This window comes from Antechinus flavipes, chromosome 3, assembly GCF_016432865.1.
Source record: "Antechinus flavipes isolate AdamAnt ecotype Samford, QLD, Australia chromosome 3, AdamAnt_v2, whole genome shotgun sequence".
Lineage (NCBI taxonomy): Eukaryota > Metazoa > Chordata > Mammalia > Dasyuromorphia > Dasyuridae > Antechinus > Antechinus flavipes.
This window is the reverse complement of record NC_067400.1, coordinates 497,448,276-497,465,278: the sequence shown is the minus strand read 5'-3', so window position 1 is coordinate 497,465,278 and position 17,003 is coordinate 497,448,276. Positions and strand designations below refer to the sequence as shown.

Genomic DNA, 17,003 nt, shown 5'->3' with positions numbered 1-17,003 from the left:
TGCCACTGTTTTCAAGGATAAATAATCTAATAGACCTAATAGATTTTAGTAGACTTTACTCCAACAAGATAGGTATAAAATTTAATGTTATACACAAGGAAGTTTGTCATACTGGATGAAGAGTTAGTCTTAGAATCAGGAAGTGCCAAGCTCAACTCTCATCAGTGAAACATGCTGGCTCTGTAGTCCTGAGCAGTTGCACCAGACAGATCTATTGGAAATAACTACATTATTTCAAGTGTAGATTTCTCATTCAGCGTTATACTATATATTATAGAGAAAGTGTCAACCTATATTAGAGAATTTCCTCACCAGGACATCCTTACATTGATTACATTGCAAGTCTGTAAAAAGAAAGTTATAAATGCATTTGTTAAAGAAAAAAATCTGCTATATATGCAGGGAAAAGTGGTACTAATAGAAGAGATCAGAGAAGCCTTTCTGAATTAAGTACATTTGAGAGAATGAGTAGGAATTCAAGGAGAGGATAAATAGAGAATAGAGACTATTATTTTAACAAAGGCACATAGGAACGACAATTGGTTCCGTTTTAAGTTCAGTGAACAATCCAGTTTGGATAGAGCATAATTTGAATAAAGAAGAGTAGGGAGAAATTAGATTTGAATGAAAGTATGCCATGAGATAATAGTAGAACTTGAATTCCAGGAAAGCAGTTTGAATTTTACTCCTTAGGTAATGGAAAGCCACTGAATAATTTTTGAATGGAATAGTGTCATGATTAGATCTATACATAAGGAAGATTAGTGATAATAGTTTGAAGAAGAAAATGTTCTAATTTTCAAAAAGGGGAAGAGAACAGTACTGCAAGAGGTATTATGTATATAAAGGATATGGAAACTTTAAAGAACTACATAAATGTAAGTTGCTACTAATATTGTGCTACCCTGGTGACTCATCAAGGGGAGATCTGGGTTAAACCACTGATAAATGGAACTAGTGAGACAACTATCAACCAACAAGCATATATTAAACACTTATTATGTGACAGGCATTATGCTAACTATTGGGGTTGCAAATAAGTAGAAAGAAAGTTACTCCAAAGAGTGACTCAAGGAACAGAAACTCAAGGAACTTACATTCTCACAAAGGAAGATAGTACATAAAAGTAATCTGAAAAGGAAGATAGGAAGTGGATACCTAGTACAGTGGTCAGTTTGGTAGAGGAAGACCCAAGTGTACCCTAGAAAAGAATGAGATATGGCTGGCTTGACCATCCTATTTAAATGGAGGTGAGAAAAAAAGCTATCCAATCAGAAGAAGACTTGGATAAAGGTTTATCATATGGACAAATGTCCTGAAACTAGGAAAGATAGTAAACATATTAGTTAACAAAGTCAACAAGCAAAAAAATCCTAACAGCAAAGAATAGTAGGCCAAATGTATATATGATGAAAAAAAATAGAGTTCTACTTTTGGATATGAAAGAATCCACTTCATAAGAACAAGGAGGGAAAGAATAGCTAGACTAAAATTTGTGTAGAGGATTTAATAGATTATAAACTCAATATAAATCCACAATGTGCCATGATAGTCAAAATAAACTAATATCATCCTAAACTATTTTAAGATAGGAATATCATCCAGACCTAAAAAGGTCAGAGTCCCACTTGCATACTCCTCCTTACTTAATTTTCAACTCAAGTGTTGTATTTATTTCTGGTTACTACATTTTAGGAAGGATATAGACAGGCTGGATTACATCCTATGAAAAAGCAATTAGGATTGTAAGAGGTTTGGATACTATATCAAACAGGGATTGCTTGAAGAATCTGGTGATGCAACATAACATTTTCACTCTTTTTGTTGTTGTTTGCTTGCATTTTATTTTACTTCTCTTTTGTAAGTTGTTTTAATTAGATTTTTTGCAGCATGATAATTGTATAAATATGTACTCATATATTGGATTTTTTTTTAAAAAAAAATCTGGTGATGTTTAGCCTCAATAAGAGATGGAATGAGGACATGATAACTGCCTTCAAATATCTGAAGAATTACCATAGGGAGGAGATATATAAATACTTCTATTTAGTCCTGGAGAATAGTAGCCCAATAGATGGAATTTTCATAGAGGTTCCAGCCAATTATGTTTTAGAATCAGCTTGTACCAGCTCACAAGAGCCCATTATTAAATTTTACTCGTTTATACCATGGAATTTGGAAAAAGCCATAAATCAGGACTTGATTTATTATTTTGTTAATTGCCTAGATTAGAACAAAGGATAGGGAAAATATTAAATTAACTCCAAAATGTGTCAACTATATTCAGAGAGCCAGTTGTTAAACATTTAACAGCATATTCTTGGTTCTAGACAAATATAAGGAAATAACTCCTAAAAAGTAAAACTGTCAATAATAATAATAATAAATAGAACGGACTACTTCAAAAGTTAACAAGTTTTTTTCTCACTAGAAGTCTTTTAGTAAAGACATGTATTTAACTGGTCTTAGTTTGACTGAGGCAATGTCCATTCAATAATTAAGTCTAGGTAAGAACTGAGGCAAAGAATGGATACTTTTACTGAGTCATGTAATCATCATCATCATCATCCAATCTGGGAGGGGAAGACCCTCAGGGTTTCTGGCCAGAACACAAACAATTTCTATTTACATTCACTCTAAGTCAATCAGGATGCAAACTATGACTATCTGGGGCTGCATCTGAGACCTATTGTTGGCCAATCAATGAGAGCTAGAGAGATTTGGTTTTTAGGTATGGTCCTTCAGAAAAAAATACATCTGATAACTCCAAAATATCTTGGGAGGTTTCAACAACTAAAAACAAAAATAATAACAATAGAAATTACAATCCTTTGGCCAGAGCCAGAGTCTCCCATTGCATCCAGCATCATCTCCAATCATCCTGATCCTTGCCATCCTTGCCACTGCACCCATATGAATCTGCAAGAGAATATGAGGCTGGTGACTTTCCACAGCCCTCCCTTACTTAAATCCAACTTACCTCCCTAATTTCATGGGGAGATGAAGGACAAACAACAGGAACAACAACAAACTATGGAGGCATTTTTCAGGCATTGGTAGGACTAGCTAACCTTTCAGTCTCTTCTGAGATTCATAATATTGAAAGAACTATATGGGAGGATAATGAGAATAGAGTGGGAAATAGTGGGAATAGAGATTACATTACCAAAAAATGTACTTAAAACTTAAAAAAAAAAAAAAGATACTTAAAACTGGAAAGTATCTGAGAAACCATCTTGTGCTACCTTGACTCATTATTAAAAAAGAAAATCAAAGTCCAGGGATGTTTTCCACTGTCTTATACTGCTTCTCAGAGAGCTGGATGCTAGAGTTGTAGAGAGGATAAAAGACTGTTTTTACCATTTCTATTCTACTTGTAAAAGATGGTGGCTGATGGCTGAGTACTCCTGATAGATAGAAGCCAGAGTTTTGTTTTGTTTTGTTTTTTTCCTAATAATAGACAATGACTACAATAGTTCACATTTCTGGAGCACTTTAAAGTATGCAAAGAACTTTCCTCACAACAACCCTACAGAGGAAGGAAAAAAGCATTTAAGTGTCTATTGTGTGTCACATTCTGGACTATGTGCTTAATAAATATTGTCACAATTAATCCTGAAAACTACCCTTGGAGACAAATGCTACCATAATGTCTCCATTTTAGACTTGAGAAAGCTTAGACAGATTATCATTATCAAGTGACTTGCCCAGGATCATCATACAACTTTTTTTCTTCCTTCCTTCCTTCATTCCTTCCTTCCTGGATTCTTAATGAATTTCATATTAGAAAATCCAAATCCAAGGATCTAGCCTTTCAAGATTCTTCTGGTTTTTCTCTCTCTCATCTAGTCCACTGATATTCCAGTCAATGAATCAAAAAATACTTATTTAAGTGCCTACTGTGTGTCAGGCATTTTTCTAAGCTTGGAGATAGAAAAAGAGGTAAAGGAAAATCCCTATACTCAAAGAGCTTACAATCTAAATGGAGGAGATAACATGCAAACAAATATATGTACAACCAAACTATATACAAGATAAATAGGAATTAGAAAGAGATTTTAGGAGCTAACTTTTGACTTAAAAAAAAAAAAAAACCACACAAATTAACATCATCTATGTTGAATTGCATTTTCATTTATTTTGTTAATTTTTTTCCAATTATATTATAGTCTGGTTCACCTGATCTGGGATATTAGCTTTCTCTCCTAAGGTTGTGTCATCAACAAATATTTTAAAGCCCTTAACATACCTGACACTGTGCTGTGCACTGAGAATATAATGAAAGGTAAAAACAGCATAGTTTGCAAATTTCATGAGTTTGCCATCTATGCCTTTATTCAAAACATTCATCAAAATGTTAAATTGCAGAAGGCCAAGAAGCAATCTCTAAGAGGCTCGATTGCTGAATTCATTGCATATTGTCATCAGTCTGTTAGCCAGTTCTGAATCCATATGTTTATATCATCATCTCTTTCATATCTTTCCATCCTTTCCAGAAGAATAGCATGAAGTACTTTAGCAACACCTTTTCTAAAATCAGGGTAAACTATTTCTATTGTGTTCTTTTCACCTCCCATATTTATGATTCTATCATTACAAATGACAGAAAAGAAACAAAAGTGCTTGTGTCCTAGGTCCTTCCCTGCACATCCGTGTCAGGTTTCACCTATGATTCTTAAAGTGCTTCTCAAAATGTGACAGTTAACATTATGCACAGGATTCCTATAAACTAGCAGATTCTTATGAGAAAAATTTTCTAATTTTACAAAGTTGAATAAAGCTTAGGTTTAGTTCATATGAAAGGATGCTATGAATGCTTCTAGTCACAGTTTGGGGTATTTTTGTTTGTTTGTTCCCACTACTGCATCTTGGCTATTGACCCTGTATATTCCCACCTTCTACATAAATGAGAAATCAGTTTCCCCATCTCATGGCTGTAACTGATGAGATGTGAAATGAGTTTCTATGAGGGATGAGCACCCTTAAGGTAGTAACTGGAATTTTTCACATAATGTAAACTTCTACCTCTCTATATAAATGTAATCAGGCTCAGCAAAACCCCAAAGCATTTAAGGACCCATAAATTACAAAGCTTCCAATGAAAATCATTCACACCTCTTTTTATTACTGTGTATATGCAATAGAATACAAACATATCTTTTAAAATTATTTCCGGACACAAGGTTTTGCAAAGGTGAATGCTGAAAACTATCTTTGCATTCATTTGGAAAAATAAAATACTATAATAGAAAAGGAAAAATAAACCATAATGAGCTTGTTCATAGTTTTCCTATATAATTCCCATATAGTTTTCCTGAATCAAAAATAAAGTAAAATTAAAAATAGAATATAAAATAAAATTATTTCCTGGTCTCACAAACTCATATTTAGCATGGCTAAGGTTTTCTGAAAGTCATTCTGAGCATCTTATAAGACATAAGATATAAAAATTATTGTAGGGAATTTTAGAAAAAGTGGATGCATACACTTTTGGTGGGCAAGAAGAGTTTGATCTAATGTTTAATTCTTTTCCTGAATCTGAAAATTAGTGAAAAATCACAAAATATTCCTTAGTGATTTTAAAATGTATTTCCCCCACTCTTTTATGCCCTGACCACTTCCATTTTTGCAAAAGACCAAAAGTCCTGACGACAGCAGAGAGATAGAAATAAAATCTAAATTGATATTTTGCTTACTACAGTGGAGAAATTGATAAGATACTGATCTTTTAATAGTAAAGATACTATCTGGAAACATCTCTGCCTCTGAGCATATAAAGCCTATGAAGATCTCTGAATGTTTGCCAGTCTGATCATCTTATAGTAAATGTTAAATAACCAAATCGCACTCTGATATCAAAATCTACCTCTACAGAGGTACATTATTAGTTTGCTCCCTTGGCCAAAAATCTCTTCCCTGTTTCTGATTGGTGGAGAACCTGTGTAGCTCACAATAGATTTGTTGTTTATATCAATCTAAAAACATTTCTGAAGTTTCATTTTTCTCCTTCCCTCTCCATCTTTTGATTTGGATGACCAGAGAAGTACTCTAAGTACTCTCTGCCAATGTGCTAAAAAATTAGTGAGAAATACTATTGCTTGAAGTTATAGTGATATATGGAAAATGTGGGACATTCAGACATAACACAATGGAATTCTTTTCCATTGTGATATAATGGGGCTAATTAGAGACAGGTTTTTGTTTTTTGTTTTTTTTTCCCCCACTGCCACTCCTTGCAATAGGCAAATTCTGCATTTTTTTACTCCATACAGAGAGGAGATTGCATTGTTGACTGAAAGATTTTATACTATTAGGTTTTTGTAAAGATACATTTTAATCATCTAAAATATAATAATAAAATATATAATTCTTTAATAATTTATAATAATTATATTATATTAATATTAATAAAAGTTATTTTTGAATGAGTAAAAATCTCCCTTTTCCTTTTATTCTCCTTCTTGCCCACACATACACCAGCAAATGAGAGGATAACATTTGGTTATCAGCATTAAAAAGAAAAATATTTTTCTATGATGTCACTGCTCTTACACAAAATTCTGGTCTTTACTTTTAGCTTACAGACTAGAATCCTGCTCCTTTGAGGAGATCCTTATTAAGCCTTCCTTAGTTTTCTAGTATAAAAGTAGTGTATTATCACTTGGAAAGAACAATAGACTGGGTGTTGGGAGATATAGAATCTTGCCTTAGCTCTGACAAACATCTATGTGTCTTTGGGCAAAGTCATTCTCACCTTTCTGGGCCTGAAATTGCCTTATTGGTTAAAGAAGTTCACTTCCACTTATAAAATCCTATGGTTATTAATTTTGAACTTCTCAATCCTCAACTCTTTCTTGCAAACCTTAACATACTGAAATGTTATGAGAAATCATTACTATTTGGTCTTTGGATAATATCTTCCACTGTTGAAATGCCATGCAGATTCAAAATCATAATGGAAACTTTGGAGTTGATTGCTATTCCAACTCTGTCTGGAAATTTGCTAGTTCCCTCATTTATAAAATGGGAATAATAATGCCTTTCCCATCTCACAGGATTATTGTGTGGCTCAAGTGTGACTATGGATGTAAAAATCCTTCATGAATTTTAAAGCATTATAGAAATTTGAGTCACAGATATAACTTTTTCATCCAAGCCTGTTCCTTCAATTCAAACTACTTTTCACTTCTCTCTTCTTTTTAGCCTCAAAAGAGAAACTTATAGAGCCACTCTAAAATTAGTATTTGAAAATGCTCATCACTTCTTAGTTCAGGCCACACACTGAGCTTTCCCTTTCCTGCCAGAATCACCTCATAGGGACTATCATCTAGGAATTCCCATTAATGTTTTCACAGGTATGTCAGCCCCAGTGACCACTTCTTGATGATAAGGATGGTCCTCGGACATTTCCTCAGGTTCTATGCAATGCAATTGATCATATTCAGCAGGCATTCACCATTAACGGTGATATCTAGGCATTCACAAAACTATGCATTATGTGAGCAATTGACTCCCTAAAGAATGGAGGAAAAATTCCCAATGAAAGTACATTTCCATACATACCAAGGCTTCATTTTGAAAACATTGGGCAACTTTGTAGGTTGGAATACTCTTCTTGAATGGATAGACTGTTGGACTTGTAGACAGGAAATCTGAGTTCATATACTTTCTAGCTGTAAGACTCATGGAAAATGTCTCTTAATCTTAACTTGGAGTAGTGCTGAGTCTGCAGTCAAGAAAAACTAAGTTCAAACTTAACCTCAGATAATATTTCTAAAGTAAAATGCCTGGCACATAGGAGACACAATATCAATGCTTGCTATTATTATTATTATCAAACTCTTTGAGCTTTAGTCTCCTTTTATACAAAATGACAATATTAATACTACATCCCAGGATTGTGAGCCTCAATTGAGGTTCTATATGTAAAACTATATGAAAAATTGAAGACTCTTAATAAAAATTAGTTATTTCTCTCCCTTCTTTTTCCATCTCCTCTAAAAACAACATTATGAGCATAATATGATCTTGAAGCATATTGAGTCATCCACTCATGGATTCCTCTTTTTTGAGAACTATGTCATATGATAAGATTTCTGCTTTTTTTATCCTGTAAGGTCAACAATAATCAAGTGAAATATAGTAATATGATTTACTTTTCATGTGTTACTTCATTTGTCAGGCTTGCTCATGATGAAAGCTTCTTCTGTGCACATTTTTCAAAAGCATTAGAGGTATTGGAGGAAAGGCACAGGAAAAAGACCAAAAAAAAAAAAAAAATTGAAGGAGGAGCTTCTCTTATTCTGAAGGGGAGAAATGACATATAATATGCACCATCTGCCTCAGAAGTTGGTCAGAATCTTAAATAAAGTCTTAATGACCCAGGTTTACACAATGTGTTTGTTCTGAAATATGCACTTATGTTCCTGTGTCAGCCATTAATTTGAGAACTGTTACAAGGCCATAACAACCTTTTTTATATGTCCAATAAACAAGAGCCCAACTCAGCAGATCGCTCTTATGCATGGTATTGTTTTATTAGTGTAATAGCATAATGGCAATAATTCATTCAGTGGTTTATTGGCAACGAAGCGAGTAACTGTAGTTAAATATACTTCACAATGTAGTAATTTGCAAATGCAAAACTGAGCATCTCTGATTGTGCATCTTGGGATCTAGAATGTCACATCTGCCTCCATCATCCTCTCCTTAGCATCAGAGAATTTTTAGAATCATCTTGTCCAACCTGCACTAAGAATACCTTCTACTACAGTCTTCAGAAGTGATCATCAGCCTTTTCTTGAAGACCTCCAGAGAGATAGGATCATAAGTTCATTTTTAGCTCAAAGATACTTTAGGAGTCAGCTGGTCACAGTCATTGATTTTATAGGTTTTTTTTTTTTATAAAGAGCTATAATCTAATTCAACTCTCATTTTACAGTTAGGGAAAGTGATGTCCACAAAGGTGAAAATACTTACCCAAAAGGCAGCCAGGTGGCACAATAGTTAGAGAATAAAACTGAACTCAAAAAGGTCTGGGCCCAAATTTGGCACAATCATTCACTAGCTGTATGATCCTGGGCATGTCTGCCTTAGGCGCAGCTATCTGCCTCAGTTTCCTTAGCTGTAAAATGTGAATAATAGCAATATCTACTTCCTAAGGTCTAAGGATCAAATGAGATATTTATAAAGCACTTAAACCCAGTACCTGGTACATGATTGTCTCTTAAATGTTTCCTTCCTTCTTTTCTCAAAGGATCATAAAGGCAGTAAGAAGCAAAAGGCAGGATTCAAATTCAAGTCTTCTCATTCTTGATATGGTACTTTTTGTACTGGGCCATGCTACCTTCCCAAATTCAGTATCCCTGGAAACTCCTTGGCCCTGCCTCTTTTTAAATAATCGTCCACACAAAGCATTCTTTGGCCTTGGTAATATTGACAGGACATTAAGAAAATCAGAATTTTCAGCCTTATCTCAGTGAAACCAAAAATTCCTACTTCTCTTCCAACCTCTAACCCCATAGGATGCATTTTCTGTCAGATTTAAGTGTTTTCATTTTTTCCAAATTTTTTCTGGGCCCATGACAGGGAATCTATGTTTGTAGCACCCACAGACAGGCCTCCTTGAGCTATTATAACCAATTCTCCAATGTCATCCTTTCAAGGTGGCCAGATAACCTGTAACCAGCCTGTTTGCTTGCTTAGATAAAAGCCTCTCATTCTCCTTTTAGTTTTCAGTGCTACCTCAAATCAGCTCTGCTGCTTTCTTCTTCCATTTGGTCCTGTGTACCTGAACCTGAGACAATTACGTCACCTGAAAGCTTTGAACATCAGTGCTGTGATCAGCCAGGAGAGCAGTCCAATTTCCACTTTGTTCAAACATGGTTTTCCTGTCTTGTCTGGGAAAGTGTCTGCCAATTCATTTCTTTCTTCTTATCAGCAAAGCGCATATATACCCTGCTCATGTTTCTTAATATAAAACACAGGGAAAATCCCCAAGCAGTTGGGAGGCCAGTTAGCGTAAATACTGCCCAGATCTCTGCTCTCATCCCACAGCAGGCACTTTTGTTTGCCATCAAATGAGAAAGCTATTCGACAGGACTCTGCTTTTGTGGATGCCAATCATTTGAAATTGTCAGCCTTTGATAATGGTCTTTTTTAAATAGTTTCTACTGGAGCAGATTTTCTCTTTGAAAGAGTGGAAAATATGCTGAGTGTCTTTGACCAAAAAGCCTAATTCATTTTTTGAGAAATCCTTAACAGAGTGGTAGGGGTCCAGTGTTCCATGACATTTTACCAAGGAGACTGACCCAAGAAATCACAGGCAAGCTTTCATATTTTTTATGAAGTGGAACAATATGGATAGCCACAAAAGGTATGACAAGCATTTGCTTTACTTTCTTACTATTAATTTTATTATGAATGCCAACCAAGCTTGAGACAGGATAGGATAAATCAAAGGTAAGTATAGCATAGGGAATGTGGGAGGGAGGGAGGAGTTTCCTTTTAAATACTTTTTATTTAAATGCTTTTCATTTTACACCACTATTTCTGAGTGGGGAAAAACTGTTCCAGGGCAGACAATCTATTTGTCTCTAACCTCTGTTTTTGAGTCTTCCATTTTGTTTTCTAGACCTTTGTTTCTCTCCCTACTAACTCTCCTCACCCCCAAGGATATGAGATATTTTCTGTCTGATTAAAATCTATTGATTTTCACCAAAAGACATCTGGGTCTTTGACTAGCAGAGCAGCCAGCTATGTTTGATGGCATCTAAAGATAAGCTTCCTTGAACTGCTGTAACCCATTTTCTGGTATCTTCCCTTCAAAGATGGCCAGATAACCTATAACCAGCCAACTTACTTTCCCAGATAAAAGTTGACTGTGGGAGACAGTAAGAATGACTGGGATAAGAGTGGTCAAAAGAAGAGGAAAGGATACCATTTGTGTCTCTTTGTCCTTCCTTACAAACCCCTGAATAATTGACATCACTGCCAGCACTGCTGAGCTCCACAATAAGGAATATTTATTGCACACCTGCTGTGTTCCCAGGCCTATGTTGGACTTCAGGAGAAATAAGAAGAATATAAGACACCATTCCTGCCATCAAGGAGCTTATAGTGTGGTTGGGTAGGCAAATTCATAGGTATAAAACATAAGCCAGGATACCATCTCTGATTTTATCCATTTATGTATCCTATAACTCCATATATATGTAACTTAATTGATAAGGCTTAAGAAGGTTAAGTTAATTGGCCATGAGAATATCATAATTAAGCTACAGCAGGCATTGAACTCATATTCTTGACTCTGGATTCAGAACTCCATTATACTATATTCACTTGATTTTCAAATTTGTACCCTGATATGTGCCAAATTCTGGTTGTGACAAGTTCAGGGAAGGACATGGAAGAGCGATATGAGTAAGAATTATGAATTTCCAGCAATGAGATCTTAGTCCATTTTTTTCCTTTAAACCACCTATACTAAAAAAAAAATTATCATGTTTTACTATGATATATGCAGTGATCTAAGGAGATAGTGGACCCTTGAAGAAAAAAAAAAGGTCATTCTTGGCTGCTGTTCATAATTTTATTAAATGCTTCATTTCAATTCCGAAATGCTACCATATTTATTTAGCTCCTGTTTTTGGTTTTGGTTTTTTAAACTATGATAGAGGACTAGTATTTGCATTTCTTTGTATCTTAATACTTAGCACAGTTTCTGAGACATAGCAGGTATTTAACAAATGCTTGTTTTGTAACTAATTTTATAAATTTTGTGTTCAAATGCCAATGACACTAGATAAAGTATGGATATATTGATCATATATATTAAGACAAAATAAGAGATAGATGATTTATGATAGTTATTGTGAAGATGATGCTCATGACTGAGAATAATGCATGGTGGAGATGCTATACGCTCTTCTAGACATCAGTAATTCACAATCATAGCTGAATTTCAGATGACAAATTGTTGCTTCAAGTACAGAGAAAATTATTTACAAGCATTCTGTGAAGTAGAGAATGTAAGTTGCCATTTTAGAGGAAGGACATGAGACACAAAGAATGATGTGATTTACCTGAGATCACATAACTGATCCATCACAGAACCATGAACTCAAACCCAGTTCTTTGGACTCAATTCTAATGATTTTTGCTATATATTACATCTTTTTGGCCTTAATTAAAGACAAAATTAAACTACCATGTGGCTTACATTGTGCTTAGAACTCTTGAGAATAAGAAAAATAGTACTAATTTTGATTTTTGTTGTTGTGGAGTCATTTTAGTCATGTCCAGTCCTTTATAACCCTATTTGGGAATTTGTTGGCAAAACTATTAGAGGGATTTGCCATTTCCTTGTCAGGTTTTCAAAGGGTAAGTGACTTATTCAGAGTCACATACCTAGGAATTGTCTGAAGCTTGATCTGAACTGAAGACTTCCTGACTCCAAATTGAGTGATCCATCTATATAGTGAGGTACTATCTCAATTATCAGTTATTATCAATAATAATAACTCACACCTATGTACTGTTTCCCCTATTACCACCATTATAAGTAGTATAGGTATTAAGTTTTAGAATGAGATAAGGTCACACATAGCTAGTTTTGGATCCCCTACTAGCTACCTTCAAATTCAGTTATTTTTCCAATATAAGACACTTCTCTACCCTCAAGGTCAAAAAGAAAAAAAGAGCAAAACTTATGAAAGATACATAGAAGTACATTTGATAAAAACAAAAAACAATTCCACAATTATATTTATATGTAGACATGGTTCCTCAAGTTGAAACCTTTCCAGTATCTGCAACATGGAAGAATAATTATTAAAGAAATTAAGATTCTATCTAAACTTTTTGAAGTAAGATGATAATTGTTAGTATAAGATGATGCTTTGGTTAAACAGTATCTTATAAAAGAAAAGCCTGAACCTTTGCTGTGAACTGCTGAGTTCAAATTTTGCCCCGGTTACCTACTAACTGAGTGAGTCACTAAACCTTTCTTAGCTTAATAATGGCTCCTCCTTCACAGGATTTTTATGAATAACAAATGAGATAATACATGTGAAACACTTTGCAAAGCATAAAACATTACATATATGGCATTATTGCTTCAAGAAAATAATTTTGACTTGGCATTCTAAATATAAACTGAAATTTGCTCACTTTTTTTTCCTTTACTGAAAATTAATTAACATCTTATCTGCTGATTTAATTCAATACTAAGCATTTATTAAGGGTTTATTATTTACTAGACACTGTGATAAGTGCTGGGGATACAATTATGAAAAAGAAAGACAGTCCTTTCCTTCAAGGAATTATAATCTAATGTGAGAAGACAACACACAAAAAGAAGCTGGAAAGTAGGAAGGAGAAAATACTAAGGGGTATCTGGCTCAGGGACATAATATTCTTGTAGTTCAAACCAAGTAAAGTTACATATAGAAAATGGAGAGTTAGCTAGAGAACCCAGATCCAGATTTCCATAAGGGAGAGCTTTGGAAAGAGTTTATTGCTTTCCTCTCAATGGGGAAAGGAGGCTAATAAGAGTTGGGAAGGTATTGAATATCCAAAGTTGAGGTAAATAATATGATGATGAGCTTTCAGGTTATCACCATAAACTAGGTGGGATATCTTGTTCTTTAGAGTTCAAAATAAACAGAGCTGCTGATAGAAAATATTTAGTCTATGTTTTCTGTTTTCTTTCTTTATCCTTTTTTGACCTATGCTAGCCACCATGTGTTAAGCTATTAACAAAGATCTGTTCACTGGATCAAATATATCATTAATGAAAGAAATGATGATTGAAGTCAACCTCAAAAGATATTCTAACAGAAAGTATCCTTCTATTTTTTAGGTGCTGAAAATTGAACCTAGTCATTTCAAGAGAAAGGGAAAAACTAAGAACATGGCTCTGATTGATATTCAACTGGATCATCATGAGCGCTGTGATTGTATATGTAGTTCACGACCACCTCGATAAAAATCAATGGACATGCTCTTTTTAAGAGTCAAAGACCTTTTCATTTTAAGGAGGGTGCTGTAAGAGAACCTTCTCCTATAGACATCAGAACTTTGCTACTAGCCTGCATTGCAATGAGTAAAACTGATGGCTGAATTTCAGCATAGCTTTGCTAGTGCCACGGCAGCTAGATATGTGTATTATAGACTTCTGTATCCAAAAATTTAGGACTAAGTTTAGTAGTGCTATCTGAGATAAGGTCAACATAAATACACATAATATATCTGTGTCTATCTATCTACATGTAAATAGGTAGATTGAATGGTTTCTCCAATTTATATAAGCAGCTATAACTAGATTCTACATCTGGATTTATGTCTTATTCTCATGAAGCCCTTTGAAGAAGCCAGTGAATTGTGAAATAGCCAGTTTTGTCTATTTGTGTAAAACAGTTTTGAATCTTTAAGACATCAAACTTTTGAAAAAAACATGACTTTTCTTACATATACTTCAAAATTAAGAATATAAACATGAAAAAAATGTGGTTATAAGGAAAAGTTCAAATGTTGAATGGTTAATTCTTTTAAGATACATTAGGCTTTCTATAGGATAAGCAGTAGTAATCCATCCCTCCAATTGTACCAGAATATATAGTTTGTAGAAATATATATTCCTACCATTGGAATATCTATTCATTTGCATTTTGCTGAGGCATGTTAATTTATTTAGCAGCATCTGTCTCTGAAAAATGATGTTCAGAAAGGGATGTTTCTAATGTTGCAAATAAAAGATGCACCTTAAGAACCTGAACTCTGAAGGAAAGCTACTCATGCTTATTCAGAGTATATGAAAGTGCTCTAAATTCTTTTCTTAAAAAACCAAAAATGCCTTTCCAGGATAGCTTGTAAACTCTCAGTCATTCTTCCAGATGTTATTTCCTATAAGATGTTGGCTGTTAAAAACCAGAAAAAAAGGGAGTTTTTGAGTGTTAACATAACTGAAAATGGGCTAGAACATTTAATGGCTGAGGATCTAGGCTTAATAGTAGGTTCAAGCTCTCTCTAACTGCATCAATTCATTTTTATGTGCACAGCTTTTGTGTTCTTGTCTCTTAGATATATAGAAGTGGATTTATAACAATATTCTGGGCATGGGCTGAAACTGGCAAGCTGTCACAAAATATTTATAACTTTAAAGCTCTTGTGTTTTAATAATAGGAAACATTTTGTAGTTGTTACATCCCTAATCTCATACCTACCAACATGATGCATTTCTCTTTTGGAATCAAACAAAGTCAGGGACTTTCTATAACTCTGTAACTTTATTGAGGAAGTCCTAGGAGCAGTGAAGTAAATATTGTGTTAATGCCAATTCAGCTCTGCTCTTTCACATGAAAATCCAACTGTTTTTATTTGTTTATTATTATTATTTATAGTCATTTTTTTTCCTTTCTGGCTCCCAATTGTCTATTTAAGAAGAGACTTACTAGAGAGGAGGAAAATGATTCACCATTCTATGAACCAGCCTCTTCATAGAGCAGCACTGACATCAAATTGCCAATGCTAAGCCTCTTTTTTATTATTAGTTTTCTTAAGGCTGCTTCGAGTGAGCTTCATTTTTCTTCCTGTTTTAGAAGATAACAGGACTGCCAGATTTTTCTATGGTGCTAGGTTCACATTTGTTAACAGCAGAAGAAAATGTTCAGCTATTCCAAATAGGTTGAGACAGGGATCTGGTTAAATCCAGAAGTAGAAAGAATGTTGGGTATTTTTTTTTGGGTTAGCAGAAAGTCAACACCTAATTTTGATGATCTTTAATATTCCTTAAGTTTCCATGTGTTTTTCGTTCTGGTTTTATTTTTGTTTTTTTCTGTAAGAGAAATGAGCTGAAACTTCCCATTTGTCACTTCCTCAATCTCAAAGCACAGAAATGGTTTGGTAAGGGCAATTTCAAGTGTTGAAAAATCCCCAAATTGAAAGTGGCGTGCATATTAATAAGAGAGAACCATAAACTTAGTCCATTGTGGATTGCCATGATCTTTTTGAAAACTATTCCAATTTTTTTGCATAATATGAGTTGAAGACAATACCCAACATGACTAAAAAATAAGAACAGTTGAGTTCTCTACTAATTTTTGATGCCGTAAAAACCCAATAAAGGTTCCAGTATAGGTCATATCCAAGTTTTTTGACAATAGCCAAACATTCAAGAAGACATTCACTGTCTGGGGTATTTTGAGAGTGTTTTTTTGGTTGTTCCTGGATATTTTATTGATATTTTCCCCAGTTATCTTTTTTTTTTCTATTGCATTCCTCTAAAATATTTGATTAAACTTGTTTATTGTCATTAAATGCATAGAACACTGGATTTGAAATCAGGAAGGCCTGAGCTTGAATCCTGCCTGAATCAACATCATGATAAAGTGAAGATATCCAGGATGTCCCCAAAATTTGTGTCACTTATAATATTGAGAATTTTGGGCCTTCTTATATTTAAAGTGCTTGGCAAAGATTAAAGAAAATATAAATCCTAGCTATTATAGGAATGAAAAATCCAACATCATAAATTTCATTCCCCCCAAAAGTTAATAAATCCAGATTTTCATATGACTTATTTATATGGGATGTCATTCTTTATTCAATGGATGTTTGTAGGGCAGAACACTTTTCTAAGTGCAATTTTTATGTGTTATAGCTACCCCCACCTTCAAACAATAGCATTTCATTTTATGTATCAAAACCTAATGTCTCATCTTCCTGGAAAATAAATATTGCTTTTGAAAGAAAATGTGCAATGATTATTCTGTGTACAAATACAATTTTCAAAAGCTCTGCAATACTCCAAATTTATTTTTCACAACTATACCCAGCTGTTTGAAATTAAGTAGCATATAGACACGATAGTGTGATTTTACAGAACTTCATTTCAAAATACAGAAAACTACAAATTGCTACTAGACCATACATTTCCACATGATCAATTGCCTGTTAAACATGCGACGAGGGAAAATGAGATAGTTGCCAAGCAACTTGTTTTG

At 34.1% G+C, this 17,003-nt stretch overlaps 1 protein-coding gene across 2 annotated transcripts in view; it reads left to right on the top strand.

Annotated features, from left to right (window-relative positions):
- Nucleotides 1–16,753, top strand: part of PDGFD (platelet derived growth factor D) — a 309,965-nt gene extending 293,212 nt beyond the window's left edge. For both annotated transcript variants that reach the window (XM_051986892.1, XM_051986891.1), the window contains exon 7: nucleotides 13,862–16,753. In XM_051986892.1, coding sequence (XP_051842852.1) covers nucleotides 13,862–13,987 — 126 coding nt within the window. In that variant the 3' untranslated portion in view covers nucleotides 13,988–16,753. The remainder of the gene's footprint in view (nucleotides 1–13,861) is intronic.
- Nucleotides 16,754–17,003: the final 250 nt, after the last annotated feature.